General features: G+C 48.8%; 1 protein-coding gene across 3 annotated transcripts in view; it reads left to right on the top strand.

Annotated features, from left to right (window-relative positions):
* ITPR2 (inositol 1,4,5-trisphosphate receptor type 2) overlaps nt 1-21,910 on the top strand; it is a 1,735,249-nt gene that overhangs the window by 940,178 nt on the left and 773,161 nt on the right. For all 3 annotated transcript variants that reach the window (XM_078674117.1, XM_078674116.1, XM_078674118.1), the window contains one exon: nt 488-616. In XM_078674117.1, coding sequence (XP_078530243.1) covers nt 488-616 — 129 coding nt within the window. The remainder of the gene's footprint in view (nt 1-487; nt 617-21,910) is intronic.

The following is a 21,910-nucleotide window of genomic DNA, read 5'->3' as shown; positions in this document are numbered from 1 at the left end:
ACTTGATAGTACAATTAATGCTTGCCCATCCTTCATCTCATCAAAAAAAGATCTTAGCGTGGCTTCTCGGCACTCCTGCCTCATAATTAGGTAACTTGAGAACACACACTGTTAGTGAATTGAACCCATAAGGAATGTGTATGGCAAGTGGTTCAGTTTTCACTTCCTATCCTGAAATCTTAACAAGTAAGTAAGCCAAGAGGCCTGGTCACCAGAAGAACCAAGGCATGTCCTTTTGATCTCCGTAGGGTGACTCCCCCTCTTTACACACCTGTAGTGATTACTGCCTAGTATGGTTTGGGCCAATTACAAGTTGAAATGTCAGTATGCACGAGAGACTCACTGAGCCATTTGCATTGGCTTGGCTGACATTTGAAAACAATAGAATGATTTATGTACTTCAAAATGTAATTACGAATATTGTTTTTGTTGAACAAGCATCCTTAATAATACGGTGTGTCTGAACGACTTTCTTTTGGCATTCAAGGTGTGCAACACGACAACGGACAGGAAGCACGCGGACGTGGCTCTGGAAAAGTATGTCACGGAGGCAGTAATGAACATCGTTAGCGGCTTCTTCAATTCCCCGTTCTCCGACAACAGCACCAGCCTTCAGGTGAGCGCGAGCGACGAAGCTGGAACAAAACTGACTTGCAAGCGAGCGGCCCCGCAAATGAGGCTTCTTTGGCTGAGCCGCCGCGCGCGCCGCTCCCGCCGTCACCCGCGCGGCTCCTCACACGCGCGCCATGCTGACTGCTTTGTTGCTCATCAATTAGGCACCGGCACATTTTGCCCCTTCTTTGTAGATTTTTTTAATGACAAAAACAAGCACAGCCCAGACAGAGAGCGCGTCGTTGTGACGGACAAGTGGTGTCTGGGGAGGTTGCAGATCGCACTGCACCGTGTCTGTCAAAAGACGGCAAAATTGCATGATCTTTGTGCCAGACAGATAGGCACGCGTGCTCCCTGCCACCGCCGCTCCCCCGCTCTCTCGCAGCCTGATAAAAAGTTGGGCTCTGGAGTCTTGTTAAGAGGATTCCTAATGCCTGCCCTTGTTTTACCATTCAACGAAATGATCTATGCGCCCGTTTCACATTTAAATACGACGAGGAGCGTGCTGTTGTGCAGGATTAATGAACAATCAGGGCTCGTTTATCAACGTTAGCGGCCTCTGCTCGCAATAAAGAACCCGGCTTGTGGCGGGAAGGGGGCTGTCTGGTCTGCCGCGTGCCCGCGTCACTGGGGAGCGAGACAGAGTCACTTTCACTCAAGGTTGAGCCCGAAGAACTACGTGTTGGAATTTCAATTTTTTTTTGCAGTGTATTAATCTACAGATCATTTGCAGGTATTTGAGATGTAACACTGCTTACGGACGTAACTATACATTAATATGGATTGGAGGGAGGTATAACTATATTTAATGGGGAGTATGTTGTGGGAGGCAAATTGTGAGCATGCGGGTGAAATGGTGAGGTTTTTAATTTGCGTCTCACCTCCTATATGTGCTGGTGTAGCACATGACATTTTGTAAGTAATTTACAAGGCCGCTGAGCATGGCTGTACGTCAATTCACCAAGATGCCAGGGGTAGCGGAGGGGATGTCACACACCATGTGGCATTTACTTTGACACGCACCCACGCACACACACATGTCTAAACATAAACACATTCACGCACTCCTTCTCAGATGATAACCACACTCACCTGCAAACATGCATTAAACATACATACAAAAGCATTTTTACGTACCTTAGCTGTCAGATATGCTCATATTACCGCTCATTATATTCCAATTTTTATTACACTAATAGTAAATATTAAAAAATTTGACAGAAAACCAGGAAAAAGGAGCTCCTTAACGACGTCCATTTGAACGAGCTGCTCCTGGGTTTCAGGCACTGATTTTGCCACCTCTTTGACCCAGGGGCGACTCCTCTACTAGGGCGGAGGAGCGTCACCCCACTGCTCTGCAGTGCGAGAAGCAGAAACCTAAAATGGTAATAATTTTCTATTATTACCATTTTATATTTGGTTGCAGGTGGGTGGGCGAGCAGGGCTGCTCTGAGAGGGGAGGAGTGGTGTGCCTGCCCACTCCCGGGTGCGGAAAGACTGGTCGGCCCCTTGTGGCCGCCCAAACCAGTCATGCGCACTCTGCCTTTTCTCCATGTAGACTGCATTAGCTCCTGGCTGGCCTGTGTCCCGACCAATGCGTTGTGATTGGCTTAGGGGAAGGAGGGAGCATGGATGCCTGCTTCTGCTCCCTGTTCCTTTAGAGCAGGAGAGCAGAGAAGACGCGGGACCCGGCAGTCGGCGGAAAGGTAAGTTTAAATATTTTTTTTTAAAATTACCGCCCCACCCCGCGAATCATACCAGCCGTGACTGCTGTGACCAGGGGTCACAAAGGCAGTGCCAGAGTAACAAGGTGCAAGCCAGGGGTCACAGCTGCGACCCCATATGACTTCCATGCTGCTAAGACAGTGCACAGGTGGCAGTCGAATGCGCAGATTGCACTTAAGAAAAATTACTCTGACGGAACACTGGTTTGCAGGATTGACCCCTGATGTTTTGTTTTTAAAATGCTGCTCTTGCAGTTTCACTGTACTCTGTCTTGCTTCCACAGGCATCATCCCGTCTCTCAGTGCATGCATGTATATATGTTTAAGGTATTTCTATAGCACTAACCTAGCCAAAGGGCAGCAGAACTCCGTTCGTGGTCATAGTTTACAGAAGAGAGAAACCACATTTAATTTGCATGATCAGTAAAAGATACAATTGGTACAATATATGCCACGTATGAGTGCGATGACACTGAGCATTTAATGAACATGCTGTGATCTGTAGACTATATCGATTCAATAAATATCCAAAATTGCAGAAGGGCAGGTGAATAGTCAATGTTTCCAGTACACAGAGCCGGGGTGGCAACAGTCCAGAGCAGAACCATCAATGAACCGTCTACTTCCAAATTAAAACCACCTCCTTTACTTTTTGAATAGGAGCAACGCTCCCTCCATCATCTCTTTTGGTATTGCGTTCGCCCTAAGTTGGCAGGGTATGCCCAGACGTGGCTGGACTGTTCCCATGAGGCACAAGGTGAGACTGATTTGCATATGGCCATGTCTGAGCTGGGGTGGTGGAGTGAGCTAAAGAATGATTTTTATTTATTTATTTATTTTCAAGGTTTTATATAGCGCGAACAAGATCCTTACAGATATCAGAGCACTTTACATGGAATGGGAAGACAAAAAACAATGTAATACAGGGGAAAGAGAAAGAGTTAAGTAGTATATACACAGTTTTAAGTTCAAGTGAGTTTAGCCAGGAGGATCGATTTGACTTCCTTTTTGAAGGATGCAGTGGATGAGATAAGTCTTATTTCTGGAGGGAGGGCATTCCAGATCCTGGGGGCCATCCCTGAGAAGGATCGTTTGTATGTTTTTGTATTGTGGAATGTTTGTGGTTTCAGGAGGAGAGTTTGTGCGCTTCTTGTTGTCCTTGAGCCTCCTGAGATTGTCAATTTCTGTGCGATATAACTAGGCGAATTGTGGTGTAAGTCCTTATGAGTAATGCACGCAATTTTCAGGTGTATTCTGGCTTCATAGGGTAACCAGTTCAGAGATTTTAAGTCAGGGTAGATGTGTGAGCGTTTTTTTGATCCAGTGATGAGTCTTGCTGCAGCATTGGTAGAGGCTCTTAGTGGTGCGGTTGTTGATAGGGGGAGGCCGCAGAGTGTGGTGCTTCCATAATCGATCCGAGGGATAACTGGTGCTTGGACCGCAGTTCGGAACTCGTTAGCTGAGAGGAAGGGTTTCAGCTTCCTCAAGGTGTTGATTTGGAAATTAGCTCCCTTCGTAGCATTGCTGATATGTCGTTGCATATTGAGATTGGAGTCCAGGGTTATACCTAAAGATTTCGCTGAGTCTACAATGATGGGTTGGATGTTGAATGCATTGAGGTGTTTAAGCCAATCCTGAGCGATGTGGATTTTGGCGGGGGGAGCTATTAGTAAGAACTCAGTTTTCAAAGGATTAAGTTTGAGATGATTCTCTGCCAACAATGTCTGTGTTTCCTCAAGAGTTGAGTTGAGAAGTTTGATGTCATCCGGGGATTGTAGTTTGAGGTAGAGTTGGGTGTCATCAGCATACATGTGGAATTGCACATTAGAGGCATGAAGCAGTACGGTGAGTGGCTCCATGACTAGATTGAAAAGTGTAGGGGATAAGGCTGATCCTTGCGGGACACCTAGTGTTACTGGGGCAGGGCTGGAAAAAGTGTTGTTGATTTTGAATTTCTGAGTCCGATTGTGGAGGAAGGAGGTGAGCCATTTGAGTACTGTTCCCGAAAGACCCATTCTGGTGTTCAGCAGATCGAGTAGGTTCTCATGTTTGACCGTGTCGAATGCGGAGGACAGGTCGAGAAGTATGAGGAGGCAGGTACCATTTTGGTCAAGAATTTGAAGTGCATCATCAATAATGTGAGTCATGGCTGTTTCTGTGCTGTGACTAGAAAAAAAGGTTAGGGGTTCTGCCCACCTCACCCTCCCGTACCTGAGCAGGAGACATCCAAAGATGAAAAAGTAGAAACAATTGGTACTGAAGGGATCAATCCACTTTTAATTATCAAACAAGTGACAATTAATTGTCTTGTGATTTGCGAATTTATACGCAGCGTAAATATATATTAATTCATATACACATGTATGAGCGAACAGCCAGAGAGGCACAATGTAAACAAATAACACAGTCTATATACAACACATCACATGTACATTATATACAAATACACAAAACACTTACAATACTAAAAACACTTCTCTGTACCCTTGAGACAAAAAAAAAATATATATACACCAATTTACATATGTACCTCCTCTTAATTTGGGGTGGAGTACACAACAAAATGGTAGTCCCAAAAACAAAGCACCAGGGGGTTGACTTATCAACCTAGCCTACATTTGTGTTGGTGCACATAGGAAAAAATCAAATCTTCCTTAAATTTTTACAGGGGACTCCGTTCAAAGCATAAGGTGTCGACGCAGTCGCGTTTCAGCCAGATGATATAGGCTTCATCAGGACATGGGTACTATTCTTCACGGCCCTGGTTAAACCTCGGGCTGGTATCGCCGGCTCCCCCACAACCACCCAAATGAGTGGGGTAGGAACCACCGTCTCGGGTCACTTCTCGTAGACTCTTTATATCTTCACAGTGTCCGCCCAGATAGAGAAAAATATCTGAAGTGGCTCAAGTCTCGCAGTCTTCCTTCAACATCCAAACAAGGTCGGTGGCACATAACCTCAGTGCTCGCTACAACGCCTCTACAGCCAAACCACCAGAGAATCAGGGGCGGCTGACAACGCGTTTCTGTGCTGTGGCCTGCGCGGAAGCCGGATTGGTGTCGGTTGAGGAGGTCAAAGTGATCGATGTGTTTTGTCAGTTGGATGTGAACACATTTTTCTAACAGTTTGGCTAAGGTAGGGATGTTGGAGATAGGGCGATAGTTATTAAGATCAGTGGGGTCAGCTGTGGGTTTCTTGAGTATGGGCGATACGTGTCCCACTTTGAGGGAGTCTGGGATGCATCCTTGTTGGAGATAGCTGTTATTGATTTTGGTCCAGAGCGGTAGAAGCCATGGGATAAGATCCTTTACAGCATTAGCAGGTAGAGGGTCCGAGAGGTGATTGGAGGGCTTTAGGGTGCCCAGGATCTTGCCTATGGAAACTTCTGTGTAGGTGTCCAAGGATGACCAGGACGCATTGTGTTTTAGTTTGATGGCGGTTTTGCTGAGGGGGCTAGAGTATAGGTTTAGATCAGAGAGGAGATCATTCTTGATGTTGGTTGTTTTTAGATTGAAGAAGGTAGAGAATTCTTCACAGGAAGGTAGGGTGTTGGAAGTGTTCAGTAATCGTTGTGGTTCGTCCTTGGATTGTGATGTGATTAGTTCAAAGAATTTTTTTGGTCGGTATTTTGCTTGGTCAAGTTGAAGGCTAAAGAAGTCGGCCTTTGATCGTTTGATTTTCCTGAAGTAAGCGTTTCTCTTTTTCTTTAGTGCATTGTGGTGAAAAGCTGAGGGAGTAGATCTCCAATTACGTTCAGCTAATCTCATAGCTCGTCTGTCGTCGTTGAGCAGACCGTCGTACCAAGGTTTAGAGATTTTGGAGGAGACTCTCTTTAACTGAAGGGGTGCAACTTCGTTGACTATCGTGGTCATTCATTTGAGGTAATGATCGGTGAGCACTTGAACATCGTTGTTTCCGGTGAGGGGAAGGAGAAGGTTGTAGCTGGGTGATGGTAAGGAGTTGGGATTGAGTTTCTTCAGGTCTCTTTTCCAGGTCTTGTGTTTGTTGGATGGGGCTGGACAGAGTTTCACATATTCATTGATGAAGAATGTGACAATGTGGTGGTCAGACCAGTCACAGGGTTGAATTGAGTCTAGTTGGGTGGCATCACCTTTGGAGATGATGAGGTCCAGGATAGAGCCTTTGTCGTGAGTGGGGCTGTTGCAGATTTGGGTGAGGTCTAGGGTGTTAAGGACGTTTTTGAGACTGTTAACCACCGAGTCATTGTTATCATTCCAGTGAAGATTGAAATCACCAAGGAATATTTGTGTAATTTGTCGACCCAAGTTCGTTGTGATCATGTCCATGAGGTGTTCAGTGAAGGTGAGGTTGTCTCCTGGTGGGTGGTAAATGATATGTAGAGAGAAACCTGGATTGCCCTGGATTAAACCCAGATCAGTTGACTGGGGGTGAGTGTTTGATTTTTTCCAAAGCTCCGTTCATCATCCCCTTTGGTATTGCGTTGTTCACCCTAAGTTGGCAGGGCATGCCCAGACGTGGGTCCCTTGCTCACTTTGCCACTGGATTCAAGCTAGCCTGGCTGATGACGGGTGATTAGCCAGAAACCGGTCCCACGATGCTTGTTTCCGGTCCAGGGAAGACATAGCTTAGCAGTTCGGGCTGGACTTTTCCTATGAGGCACAGGGTCAAATTGATTTGCATATGGCCATGTCTGAACTGGGGTGGTGGAGTGAGCTAAAGAATGATGATGTATTAAATCCCAGATCAGTTGACGGGGTTGAGTGATTTGTTCCAACGCTACGTCCATCACCCCCTTTGGTACCATCCTGTTCCTTGGGAGCAGGAGAGTAGAGAAGACGCGAGACCCGGCCGTCGGCGGAAAGCTAAGTTTAAATATAAAAAAAAAAATTACCGCCCCACCCGCGAATCATACCGGCCGTGACTGCTGTGACCAGGTGTCAAAAAGGCAGTGCCAGAGTAACAAGGTGCAAGCCAGGGGTCACAGCTGCGACACCTGGCGACCCCATATGACTTCCATGCTGATAAGACAGTGCACAGGTGGCAGTCAAATATGCAGATTGCACTTAAGAAAAATTACTTTGTTGATTGAACACTGGATTGCAGGATTGACCCCTGATGTTTTGTTTTTTAAAATGCGGCTCTTGCAGTTTTACTGTACTCTGTCTTGCTTCCACAGGCATCATCCCGTCTCTCAGTGCATGCATGTATATATGTTTAAGGTATGTCTATAGCACTAACCTAGCCAAAGGGTAGCAGAACTCCGTACGTGGTCATAGTTTACAGAAGAGAGAAAGCACATTTAATTTGCATGATCAGTAAAAGATACAATTGGTACAATATAAGCCACATAAGAGTGCGATGACATTGAGCATTTTATGAACATGCTGGGATCTGGAGACCGTATCGGATTCAATGAATATCCAAAATAGCTGAAGGGCTGGTGAATAGTCAGTGTTTCCAGTACACAGAGCTGGCGTGGCAACAGTCCAGAGCAGAACCATCAATGAACTGTCTACTCCCAAATTAAAACCACCTCCTTTACTTTTTGAATAGGAGCATTCTCAAAACACCTTGGCTCTCATTCCAACCAGGCCGGTAATCCCAAATTGGGGTAAATGGGAGTTTGCACCTAAGTCAGGGTTACAACTTGTGGAGTAACTCTTTTTTACTACACAAATGTTGCCTCATGACTTATGGCGGAATTTGTATAGGAACAACATCGAGCATTCAGGATTTTCAACTTGAAATGGGTGGAAACATGATATTTCTTAGTTCTGCCCAATTATGTAGTGTGGAGCTCAGAATCGGAAGTAATACTGGAACCGGTAAATACTGAACCCTCTGGTGTAGGTATTAACCAGATATGATTTTACTTTCCCACATACCGGGGCACTCATGAGCGCTGAAAAGGGTACATTACACAACCAGCCTTGTCAAGTGTCACGCATCATGGGTTAGACTAACGCAAATTGTTTGTCGTTCCTGCATTACCTCACTGGTACCAAACTGTCACACAATTCTGAGAGGTCTTTCTAGCCCTCGTACATCATGCAATAATATTTTTAAATGAAGCCATCTCGAAAAACCCAGTGCTACAGAGAAACCTAGTTTATGGAGTGCTTAAATCTTAATTCAAATTTCTAAAAGCCATGGATAACCTGGATTTTAAATGTTTCACGTAGCTACGTATATACAAGATCACTATCTTTGGGCACAACAATTGAGTTCAGGCCAATAGTTGGGACCATAGGTCCGGTTCATCATCTGCTCCATGAAGATGCATGTGATCAAAGGCACAAGAGGAACACACGGGGCGTCCTGGCTGCATATACGAACATGGTATGATGTAGAATTGCGTATCAGCATTTAAGCAAAATCAATGGCGGTCACCTAGAGAGGCACTCCCCCATAACATATTCCCCCCCCCCCCACACTTGGAATGTCCTCAGTGAGTGATGTGAACCAAGTGGGAATCGATAGACGCTCTTGTATCAATAATTCTGCTGAATGTCACATTGCATAAGAAAAGCGGCACAGGGGCACAAACCTATTCACCAGCCAATTGCACCTGCCTTTACCTGCGCCTCACTCTAAATATATATATATATATATATTCCTTTCTACTGCCCTGTCCGTCCATCCCTGTGTGCCGACATTTCTGTCTATTCACTTTGCCTGTTACAGATAGACCCTACCAAAGTCATTCCCTTAGTCTTATTTTCTAGGTTACCTTCAGTTTTTAGTTCTTTTGCCTACAGCGTACTCTAGCAGCACTTGACCTTCTGTGTGCATCAAGGCAGTGCTGTAATGCATGGCTTGCTGCAGAGAGCCCGAGGCAGACCACACACCTTAGAGTTTAGCCACCCTGAGCCTGTTCCATATGTCTGAGGCTAGACCTCACCCACTTTGTGTCTCCATCACACACCTTTGCAAAATGCATGCTGAGATGATGGATTCTACTCTGGCCCACAGTATAATCACGTTATAATCCAGGAGCTGTACTCATGGCCTTCCATTAAGCACTACAGGGGTGAGGCTTCCGCTTCAGTGCAACTTCCAGAACTTCTCTTTAAATGAAAGATAGTGCTTTTTTGACATTTATCTAATTTCATGGATTTTGCTTTATGAATTTTAAGCAATAAAGTGTCACTCAAATTGTCACACATAATGCAATATAATGTCACACTTAAGAAAGCTGAGACCATGAATATGTCTCAAATAAGTGCTCTGAAAACGTGGCAGCTATGCACAACAGTAAAGTACTCCTAATTATAGAAAACTTTGGCCACTCAAATACAATAAAAAATTCCCTTCAAAACTAGGGAGTACAGAACATGAGGATGGTACAATGTTTACATAGACATAAAAAATGAAGCAACAAAGACCTAGAAATGACCATTTCTCCATTTGACAAGGGATAGGAAGATAGTGCAGTGGCAAGTGCAACTAACAGACAGAACAACAACAAGTCGGACTTTACAAAATTGAAAACAACTACTGACTGTTTTTCCCAAACTTAGGGGGCGATTATGATCGCGGTTAATCGCATCCTCCGGGCCGGCGGAAGCCACCACCGGCCCGTAGGATGCGGATTAACCGCTGCGGAGGCTTCAAAGACCCACCGCCAGATTAGGATGGCTGGTGGGTCAGGAAGACCGACCGCCGCTTCTACGCCGCGGTCGCATTCCGACCGCGACGGAAAAGCTCTGATATGGTGGCGGTGTCTATCAGACACCGCCAGCCATATTAGGATGGGGCAGAAGACATGCATTTCCGCGGCGGCTTTTCTGCCGTGGAAAGGCATGTGGTCTTTCGTTTTTGGGGGCTCGTTGCGAGCCCCCAGGGAGTTGGGGGTTGGGGGGTGCACATGGGGGGTACTTAAGGTACCCCCCTGCATATGCATGCACTTTTAACCTTGCGGCGGGCTCTGCTTCAAGCAGCACCCGCCGCAATGTTAAACATAGGGTATATGACCGCCAGGGTGGCGGTCACATCCTAATCTGCATGGAGGGAACGCCGCAGCCCCTGCGGACGTTCCCTCCACCTCTGGGGTGGCGGACGGACGCCATCCTAATAGGGCCCTTAATTTAATAAAAAGGGAATTAATGTAATAACAAACCATCATACTAGACGGGGACAATGACGTAATTTCTCATATGTGTATAGTATAGAATCCGACTCTTGTCGAACCTGGGAATTCTGTGAAAACTTACTTATGTCCCTGTTGTGGGTTTCCCCCTACCACCAGTCACAATACGGTGCGACTTAAGGGTCCCTGCCTCAACCTCCCGAAGCACCCTATGGCGGTGGAGCTAAAAGCTTGCTTGATCAACTGCAGAACACTGCCTAAGCACTCCCTGGACATACATCATTCCCTAGTAGATAATAACTGGCCCCTTATGTTCTTGACAGAGACTTGGCTACGGGAAGATTCTAACCCAGCTGTGACCATGGCTAAGCCTAAGGACTATGTCATAGTCTGTGCTAATTGAGAAAGCACAAGATGAGGGGGAGGGGTCATCCATAAAGTGACTTGGGAGATCGCAACTTTCAACTTTGAGCCGATTGATAACATTGAAGAACTTCCCTTCTGTATTAAACTCTCTGCGTCTACCTCCTATTCAGGACTATTGCTTTATAGACCACCTGACTGTAGCGTTAGATCCTCCCTCACCCTTGTGGATTATGTCCGCCAGGCCAGCACGTGGTATTCTAATTTTATGATGCTAGGCGATCTTAATTTCCATGTGGATGACCCTTTTTGCCCGCATAGTAGTAACTTCATCTCCTCACTGGCCAGCTGCAATTTAACTCAACGAGTGTTATTTCCAACACATAAGGCAGGCCACACACTAGACCTCATTTGCTCGAACCTACCCAACATCACAGTTCATCCTCCTGAACGGGTGATCTGGCCAGACCATTTTCTCATCCCTTTGCAGCTATATTTGAAAAGCGGAGGGAGAGCCACCTCCATACCAAAAGATTTCAGAAGGAATTGGAGTAGGGTTACGCCAGAGTGTCTAGACCAACACTTGCAAGACTCCTTGCCCCTCTTTATCAAACAACTTAGAGACTAGCATCACAGACCTAAATAAATGGGTTAGTGATGCTCTCAACTAAATTGCCCCCTTGAGGCCAGTTAACTCCTCGAGAATGTCCCCTTCCGCGCCCTGGTTTTCTGAGGAGATTAGGGCAAAAAAATCTGAATGTAAAAGTTTGGAACGTAATTGGAGATCAACCTACTCTCAGGAAAGTAAAATATGTTACAGTGCAGCGCTTAAAGAATATCGTAAACTCCTTATTTAAAAAAAAGAAAGACTTCTTTGCTGAACGCATTTCGAGCGCAAAGAACTCATCTAGGGAAATCTTTAAAATAGTGAAGTCTTTTAGAAACATCCTCATGTTAGTCCCCCTTCACAGAAGTTATGTAACAAGATCTCTGATTTCTATGAAGAGAAAATTGCCCGGATTTATGCGTCCTTTCCAGCATTACCCTGCCTCCCAGAGATGACGAATCCTTATAAACGTGGGCAAACACCTAAGCCAGTTTTTTCAGAATTTGTTGTTATTCCTATGGAAACATCGCTGACTGAGCTTCAGAAATGCAAATCTGGGTCCCCTGGCTACCCGTGGCCAGCCAAGCAATGCAGTGCCCTCGCTGAGTGCCTTAACTCACACTTAAATGCCATCTCGAATTCTTAAATCAGACGATGTTTATCCATCAGCCTGAAAGCACGTCTTTCTTCTCCCAATACTAAAGAAAGCCAACGCTGACCCTGAAGTCACCAGCATTATAGGCCGATTTCCCTGCTTCCCGCCCCGGTGAAAGTTTTAGAAAAATTAGTGGACCAGCAATTGGCAGCGTCTATTGAGTCTAATAGCCTTGTTCATGAGTCCCAGTCCGGCTTTCGCCCGGGATTTAGTATAGAATCTGTCCTAATTGAAATGGCTGACTCTATACGCTGGGCAGTGGATGGAGGCTCTAAGACCATGTTGGTGCTGTTAGATTTATCTGAAGCATTCAACACGGTGTCCCATCCTATATTATCAGATCGCCAAAAGGACATAGCCACCCAGGGAACAGCACTGAACTGGATTACATCTTTTTTGCATGGCCTTAACCAACAGGTCTTGACCTACCCTTTTACCTCGCCCGCTAAACCTCTGAAATGGGGGGTACCTCAGGGTTCGGCCCTAAGCCCCATTTCTTTTTAATGTCTACTTAACCCCTTTGGCGGATCTCATCACCAAAATGGGGATCAAGGTGACATCATACGCTGATGACACCCAGCTGCTGTTTACTTTCAGCGGAGTGTCAGACTCCACCTTTGACCCGCTTAAAGAGTGCCTCAAAAATATCGCTGAGTGGATGAACTGTAATTTCTAAAAATGTAATGCTGACAAGACAGAATCTTGTTTAACCAATCCACCCCCCCGTCCTATGTATGGTCCAACGTATGGTGGCCATCGGAATTGGTTGATGCTCCCACTCCGAAGGACTCAGTCAAAAATCTGGTATTGAGATGGGACAAAGATCTGTCCCTCATGACCCATGTATAACTGGTTTCAGCAGTTTGTTTTGGCAAAATAAAAACCATCAGAAAATTTATACGTTTTCTACCAGATTCAACCCGCAAAACCATAGTCCATGCTCTAATCACCTCCCACCTTGATTATGCCAACGGCCTATATATGGCTCTGCCGCTAGGTCTGATCCAAAGACTTCAGATTATTCAAAATGCGGCAGCTTCGACACCGCATCTCTCCTTACCTCAGGCAACTGCACTGGCTTCCGATGGCCAAACTGATTGAATTTAAGGCCCTGACATTCGCCTTTCGAGCATACATAGGTAGGGGGCCTATCTACCTGAGGAGGAGACTCCGCCTTTATCAACAAGACAGACCTTTAAGGTCCAACCGCAAACGCTTTCTCTCCATACCGTGCTTTTCGAAAGCAAGAATGGGAGGTAGAATATTCGAGGTGGGGACCACCGAATGTTGGAATAACCTCCCTCCCGACTGCGTATGATGCAGTCCGAACAGGAATTCAGAAAGGCCTTGGAACCCTGGCTTTTCTGTCAGAATATTTAGTATCGCGCTCTACTCTACCTTGTTCACTAACTGCTACAGCGCCTGGACACCCATTCGGGGTAGCTGTGTGCTCTACAAATGCTTATTATTATTATTATTATTATTATTATTATTATTATTATTATTATTATTGATCAGTGTGACATCTTAATTTGTGGGATTGCTAAATGATGGATTGATATGATGGTGTAAATGTTTTCACTGAGCCTGGATTAGTATTGACTTAGTTTAAACCATGTTTTTGATGACAGCTAGTTTGCGGTGGTGTATATGAACTGTGCATATTAGGTGTGGTTTGGGTTCCGGAGGTCATATGTAAGCGTGCAAGAGTATAGAACCCCTCTGAGTGTATGACACATCGTATGATTTTCTGAAACACCTGAGGCTAGAAGAGTGCTTTTTGGGTGATGATACTGGGTGGGGTAAACAATTGTGGTGGAATGTTGAGATGTTAGCTGAACGTTTTCCAGGCTCTGTAAGGATGGTGCCTGAATACTCTCTGACTAGATCTCCTTAGACAGTTGTGGTTAGTTACTCCTTTTTTATCAGTAGGTAGCTGCAGGGACAATGGCCCCTGCTTAAAGGGCACTGCCAACCATAGAGCTATCTTTGACCTCCTTGTCAGTAGTCTGTGTGGCTAGTGAGCCTCTGGAGGAAACCAGTCGCAGAGAGCGCTGGGTCTTCTCCTGATAGTTAAATAATCCAGTATGGTCTATGAAAGTTCAGGTGTATGTTGCTTTCTAACGTAGACATTATAAATCTAAATTAAGTTTTGTTCTCAATACCACTTTTGAGGATGCGTCCAGAGTTGCGAAAGGCAGGGAATAGCCCATAAAATATCAATGTAAAAAAAGATGTTTTACTAATAAGATGGAAAGGTGAAGTGTAGGGTTATACTATTTCCCATTTCTTCCCTTGCTATAAAGCGAGATTAGAATTGGTGGTTTGGTATGCTCTCTGCATAATAGTTTGTAAAATGATGAGAAAATGTTCTGAAATTTTATGACACAACTAATTTCAGTAACATTTATTATTTTAAGTCTCCTTTTCTTTTCCCACGCCTTGTCTATAGCCACCTCCATTTAATGTGTAATTTAGTATAACCGGGACTACTGGAATTGTGCCCCAGTGGATAGCCAAGTATGTCATTGACTACGTTATGAAGTAAGGAAAAGCAAATGATGCAGCAATTATGTTGCACCACCACCTTTAATAAAACAGCAGTGTACATTTCATATTTATTATGTACACATTTCACTATGAGTTTATTTAGAATTGAAGACATGGACCCCCCTTAAAGCAGATGCAACATATTTGTGGTTCTTATGAAACATGAGAGCTCTTGCTACCCCACAGCTCAAGGCGCATCATCGCCCAGGCCCTCATCTCCAGCCGACTGGTCTACGGCAAAGCTCGCTATGCAGGATCACAGCTCATCTCTGACGGCAGCTACAGACCATACAGAATACCACAGCCAGGCTCGTCCTGGATTTTCCTAGGCAAACTCACATCATCGTCTACCTCCGGGAACTCCACTGGGTCCTTGTACAGAAAAAACGCCAGTTCAAGCACCTGACCCACGCGTGCAAAGCCCTACACAACAGTGGACCCATCTTCTTGAACCACCAACTGAAGTTCCATCAGCCCACCAGACACTTCCCCTTCCCTTTCTCTAACCCTCACCCTGCATCTGATGTAGCAGATGCGAAGGTCGCTCCTTCTCCTACCTTGCAGTTAAGACATGGAATGTTCTATCCTTTCATCACTGGACCTCCCGCTCTTCTAATTAGCCAAATGTATTGTGCACTGTTGAGCGAACATTTCACTTGTACAAAACCAGAAAATTCGGCCATTATAGTTAGGTAAGCTAACTATAACTCGCTCTCCCACAATGCACTGCTGACGACGTCACATATTACATCACTCATGACATGGTCAGTGACATAACTGATGACATCTCAAATGACATCACTGATGACTATAATGGCCGAATTTCTCTAGTTTTGTACAAGTGAAATGTCCAACTAACTATAACGTCCCTGAAACCTATGTTTTTTTCAGTGAATTTCTATGTTTTTTTAAAATGCTAATTACTAACTATAACGTCCCTGAAACTTATGTTATATATATTGTTCGCAGTGCAATCACGCACGCGTGCACTCCTCTCCGAAACAACACCACCAGGATCTTTGCTCAAGGAAGATTTATCTTCGCATTAAACCAACAAATACTTGTACTTGTTGGTTTAATGCAAAAATAAATCTTCCTTGAGCAAAGATCCTGGTGGTGTCGTTTCGGAGAGGAGTGCACGCGTGCGTGATTGCACGGCGAAAAATATTGTGAACCGGGCAGCCTCGGACCCGGAGGTGCACCGCGGCAAAAAGCGTCTCGGCATTTTCGGAGGTTGTGGAACGTGAATATTTATATATTCACTCAAAAAACTATGCCAAGCGACGGGCTTCACGAGGCGCGCCCTTAGGGCACGTCCCCTCCGGCCCCCGCCCCCAGTGGTAGCAGGGGGGCGGCCGGGCGGCCAATGACAGTCGGCCGCCTCCTCCTCTCGCAAGGATGGATCCCTTCCGGGTCGCGGGTGACGCACATCCGGTTTGGGCGGGGGGCGGAGACCCCGGCCCTATGTAAGGTCAAGATCCCTTGACCGGGGTCTCTTTTCCCTTCGCCCCTGCTGGACTGTGTGGACCCGCTGCTGACTCGTGGACTCCAGGCCTAGTCTTCTTTTAACTTTTTTCCCGCGTCTCCCGTTGGATTGTCGAGGGAGAGCGGCAACGAGAGAGGAGCTTGGTCGGAGGACTTCGGCTATCGAGGGAGTGCAGCGGTCGTTGGATCCGGCGTCGGGCGCGGAGCAGAGAGAGAAGGGTGCCGTGCACGTGGCCAGGTAAGGAGTCGGGTGCCTCTGGGGACCTCGCGGGCAGCCGTGGTTCACGGGCGGGGGGTGTGTGGAGGGTCGCTAACTTGAATTCACAGCTCCGCTCTCGGGGTTGCGGCTGCACGTGGGGTTCCACACGGGGTGCGGGCTCCTGCCGGGCGGTGTGGACGGCGACTCTGGGGCACAGGGAGCGCAGGCGTTGGGGCTCCAAGCGCGCAGGTCGCTCAGCGGCATAAAGTTAGGAAGGGTGAGAGTCAGGGAACGCCTGCAGCACAGACGACGCGGCCAGATTAGTTAAGCGAGATGGCCCCCAAGAAAGGAGGGCATAAAAGGAAGGGCACCGATCCGGAGCTGGCCCAGATTATGAAATTGCTGTTGCGCAAACTGAGCAAAGACACCCCGGATAGCGGGTCGGGGAGCGAGGACGAACAGCCTGAGCCTGTGGTGGAGAGGCCACGCAGGGAAGGGGTAGCGCCGAGAGCGGCATTCCCCCCGCTGCGGAAGAAGGGGGGAACACCTAAGAGTAACAGGGCAGAGAAGGCCGGGAAGCGGGGGCAGACCCGAGTAGTGGAGGAGCAGGACGAGGGATCAGCAGGTCCCGTCCTCTGCCCCACCCCTACGAGCCCTGAAGTAGTCGTGGTCCCCACCTCAGTAACAGGGGCACCACAATCCATTGTCCCCCCAGATCCGGTTGGGGCGCTGTTGACTGAAATCAGGTCGACACTGCAGACACTAGCCCCGGGTGGGAGCGCGCCGGTTCCGCCCCCGCCGCAGCCGATGGCCGCAGGGGCAGGAGTGCAAGACCCCGTTGAAAGTCTGCTAGCATCAGTGGCTACCCTGGTAGGGCAATTGTCGTCCGCTAGTAAAGGGGTGGATCCAGCAAGTGCAGGGGCGACAGCGCCATGGGCCCCGCAACAGGCAATAGAGCAGGGGGCGCTGCAGACCATTCAGAAGCAGCTGGCGCAGGTAGCAGAATTGCGCAAGGCGACTCCAAGTGGAGCGAGTGGACCCTTATCCCAGGCAGCCACTCAGACGGCTGGATCCGTAGGAGGTAAGCTAGGTAACGGGGTTGGGGGGGCCAGCGAGGTTGGGGGATCCCTGGGAGGAATACAAGGGAACGTACTGTCCCAATCGGGAATGCTGGCCACTCATGTGTCCCCAGAAATGCGGGAAAAAATCTGGAAGGGCGCCTACATTGATATCTTCTCCCTGATCAGGCCCAATAGGAGGGATATAGACCTCAGGGAGAGAGAAGGCAAGGAGGGGTCCTTTAAAGAGAGGAGGCCCCGGGTGGAAGAGACTCTGACCAACTGGCTTTTTGGGTTCCATGTTTTCGTTTCAGTACTGTTGGAAAAAAGGCAGGAGTTAGCTATCCCACTGGTATTTTATATGAATAAGATTGTGAAAGCGCATGCTACTCAAGGTAACTTAGTTTGGTTGAACTATGACAGGGATTTCCGCTGGGCCAAGGAGCAAAACCCAGGTATTGGATGGGACCAGGTGGAGGTGAATGCCTGGTTGGAAAGTACTAGCTGCAGGGAGCAGCCTGCCAGGCAGCCCTTTCGGACATCCCAGGGGGGCCCAGGGGAGAAAAGAGGAGTTTGTTGGACCTTTAATAGTAAAGCGTGCACCTACCCCCCCGGACAATGCAAGTTTAAACATGCCTGTTCCTTCTGCGGCCATCCCTCCCATCCTGAGTTCAAGTGCAACAAAAAAGCGAGAGAGCGGGGAGGCGGGGCAGCGACAAGAGATGTTAAACCCCCACAGGCCTGAGCTGCCTACCCCCGTAGACATTGTATGTTTGACTTATTGGCTCGACCGGTACCCCGATAGGGGGGCGGCCTTGGTTCTGTTTCAGGGTTTTTCAGCTGGGTTCCGGATTCCTGCAGTGAATGTCCCCCCCGTTAGTCGGTGCAACAATCTGTTGTCAGCCAGGACCCTCCCGTCAGTAGTGATTACTAAAGTAGATAAAGAGTGTGCGCTGGGCCGGGTAGCTGGACCTTTCCCTTCCCCCCCTCTTGAAAATTATGTGTGTTCGCCTCTGGGAGTAGTGCCAAAAAAGGAGCCTGGGCAGTTCAGGATGATCCACAACTTGTCGGCGCCTAGGGGCTCCTCAGTGAACGACTCTATTGACCCGGCACTGTGTACAGTGACATACTCCTCATTTGATTCCGCTATTCAGAAGGTCAGGGAGCTAGGGCGAGGTGCCTTGTTGGCTAAAACGGACATAGAATCGGCCTTCCGCCTGCTGCCGGTGCACCCGGACGATTACCACTTGCTAGGCTTTCAGGTTCAACACCAGTTTTACTATGACAAATGCATGCCTATGGGATACGCGGTATCTTGTAAATATTTCGAGACCTTCAGCTCCATGCTGCAGTGGGTTTTTTCTTACAGGTCGGGGTGCACTGATGTGGTGCACTACTTGGATGATTTCATGGTGATGGGCCCAGCTGGGTCTGGTAAGTGCGCGCAGGCGCTGGAGGAATTGGTGAACATGTTCCAGGAATTCGGGGTCCCCTTGGCTCCCAACAAGACGGTGGGCCCTGAGACTTGTATGTCCTTCTTGGGGATTGAAATTGATACTGTAGCTGGGGAGTGCAGACTACCCCGGGACAAGGTGGTGTCATTTTCCCGGGCAATTGAAGCGGCTTTAGCGGGCCCAAAGGTGTCACTACACCAGCTCCAAGTCCTGGTAGGGCAGTTGAATTTTGCACTTCGTATCATCCCAATGGGACGCCCCTTCTCCAGGTCCATCGCCCGCGCCATGGTGGGTCTTACCCAAAAGCACCACAGGGTGCGGTTACGGGCTAGTGTAAGGGAGGACCTGAGGGTTTGGCGTGGTTTCCTGGCGGATTTCAATGGGCGGGTGGTGTGGCCCGCCCCTCCGGTGACCAGCGCGGAGCTGGGCCTTTTTACAGACTCGGCAGGTAGCATTGGCTTTGGCGCCATCTTGGGTGCCGCTTGGTGCGGGGCGGTCTGGCCTCCCGCCTGGCACAAAAGTGGCCTGACTAGGAACATTGCCTTCCTGGAGCTCTTCCCCATTTGGGTGGCGGTGACTATCTGGGCTGATCACTTCAGGGATAGGGCGGTGACCTTCTGGTCAGACAACATGGCTGTGGTAGAAGTCATCAATAGACAGGGAGCTACCTGCCCCCATGTGCTACGCTTGTTGAAATTGTTGGTCCTGGCGTGCTTAAAATTAAACTTAACCTTCAAGGCGGCACATATACCAGGTATTGATAACCATGCAGCTGATGCTTTGTCTCGTTCCAAGTTGCAGGATTTCCGGAGGTTCCACCCACAGGCAGAGGAGCGAATGACGATATTCCCTACGTCACTGTGGACAATTGGAGCCCCGCTTTAGCGGGGCTGGTAGGTGCCTCCCTGAGTGATCGCACAAAACAGTCGTACCAACAGCAATTTAATGTGTACTTGGGTTTCGCCAAACAGTCAGGCTTTCCAAATGTTTTTTCTACAGAAGCAGTACATGGTTTCCTTCAAAGGCTAAGGGATCAGGGGAAGGCGGTGGCCTACGCAAGGGCAAATTTGTCGGCCATCGCCTTCTTTGCCAAGGTAGCAGGGGTACGGGACCCTGGGTCTTCCTTCCTCATCAGAAAAGCACTGACCGGGTGGGCCAGACTGGAGGGACCAAGGCGGGACTGTCGTAGGCCACTGGATCTCCCTACCTTGTCGGAAATATTAAGGGTCTTACCTGCTGTGTGCGATTCTCCGTTTGAGGAGGTCTTACTGGGAGCAGCCTTCTGCTTAGCCTTCTATGGGGCCTTCCGCCTGAGCGAATTGGTAGGGTCCTCTAGATCTGACCATGGGGGGGGCTTGCAGTTCCGGGACCTGGCCCTTTCCCCGGGGGGGTTAGTAGTGCTGCTCAGGCGTTCAAAAACGGACCAAGGGGGGAAGGGTGCCCCCATACATCTCCGGCCCGCCCCGGGGGTGGCAGCATGCCCGGTAGCCCGGATGCTGGCTTACCTACCTCTGCGTCCCGAGGGTGGGGGCTCGGCCCTGTTCATACATGAGAATGGCCACTGTTTGTCACAGTTCCAATTTAAAGCGGTTTTCAGGCTTGCCCTGGGGGTACTGGATCTGGGGTCTGCGGGGTTCTCCTCTCATTCCTTCAGGATAGGCGCCGCTAACTTAGCGGCAGGGGCGGGCCTTCCCCCCAGCGCTGTCAAGGGTGTTGGGCGCTGGGCATCGGGATGCTACAAAAGATACGTGAGGCCGGACTTGTTATGACCAGCCTTAGTCATCCCTTGTTTGTTGATGTCTAACGGTGTCCTCTTTCTCCTTCTGATTAGTATGCCCGAGTCGGTGGTCTGGGTCTTGGGGCACTCGTTCGTGCGCCGGGCGGCAGTACGTGTGCAGCAACGACGGGTGGTGAAGCCGGCAAGCTTGGGCGAGGTCGAATTCGTGTGGCATGGCATCGGGGGGATGCGGATCCGACACTTAAGGCGGACGGTGGATGAACTCAGAGCACAGAGGGGGAACAAGCCCCCAACTTGGATTGTGATACATGTAGGGGGCAACGACATGGTGGACAGGGGACGCTTGGCGGTCAAGGAGGCCCTCCTGGCCGAATCCGCCTGGCTGGGACACGTGTTCCCGGCAGCCACAATTGTTTGGTCGGGCATGCTCTCACGCAGGACATGGGGACCAGGAGTCCGCGTCAGGTCTTTGAATGTTTCAGTGAGAAAGCTGAATGGCGAACTGGCGAGGTTGTGCTCAGCCAAGGGCCGCCTGCGCTACATTCAGCACCGGTTGATCTCAGGAGAAGCAATGTACCACCAGGATGGGGTACACCTGTCGGACTTAGGCACGGACACATTCATAAGTGAACTTTGGGCATTTATTGCGAACGCAGGTGGGGAGGGTGTCAGACCTGAGGGCCTTGGCCACCCTTGTGGCGGAGTACAGACCTGCGAGCAATAAACAGTGATTCAGGGGAGGCCGCCTGGCGGACTCCATAGGCCAGCTCTGAGGGGGGATATGGGGAGCTCTCCGCGGGGAGGAAGTCACCACCGGCTGGGGAGGCTAGGGCGACAGATTTCGAGCCTCCCGGGCGTCCCAGGGCAGCCGGGTGGTAGAGAGGTGGGCCCTGGTAAGGACGGACAAGGAACGGCGGGCCTACCACTCCAAGGGGCAGGTGCACGGCACCTGGCGTAGGATACCCCAGCGCGAGATGCGAACCAGATGGTGCTCCTCCCTTAGGGCTGGGGGGGAACAGGAAAAGTACAGGTGTTGGATAATGATTTTATGAATATCAATATGCATTGTGTATGCTTGTCATGTTTATTCAAGTGTGGAGAATTAAACATGGCCTTTTTTACCCCACTCCAATCTCTTGGTTATTAAATTAAAAGATGTGGGGTTCTGCATGTTGGTTCAGGTTGAGGGTGGCGGGGGCAGAGCTGGAGGGTACGGGTCCTATGCCAAGCGACGTGCTTCACGAGGCGCGCCCTTAGGGCACGTCCCCTCCGGCCCCCGCCCCCAGTGGTAGCAGGGGGGCGGCCGGGCGGCCAATGACAGTCGGCCGCCTCCTCCTCTCGCAAGGATGGATCCCTTCCGGGTCGCGGGTGACGCACATCCGGTTTGGGCGGGG

The sequence above is a fragment of the Lissotriton helveticus genome, chromosome 1_1, assembly GCF_964261635.1.
Source record: "Lissotriton helveticus chromosome 1_1, aLisHel1.1, whole genome shotgun sequence".
In the NCBI taxonomy this organism is placed as follows: Eukaryota; Metazoa; Chordata; class Amphibia; order Caudata; family Salamandridae; genus Lissotriton; species Lissotriton helveticus.
This window is presented reverse-complemented; position numbering and strand designations above follow the sequence as displayed.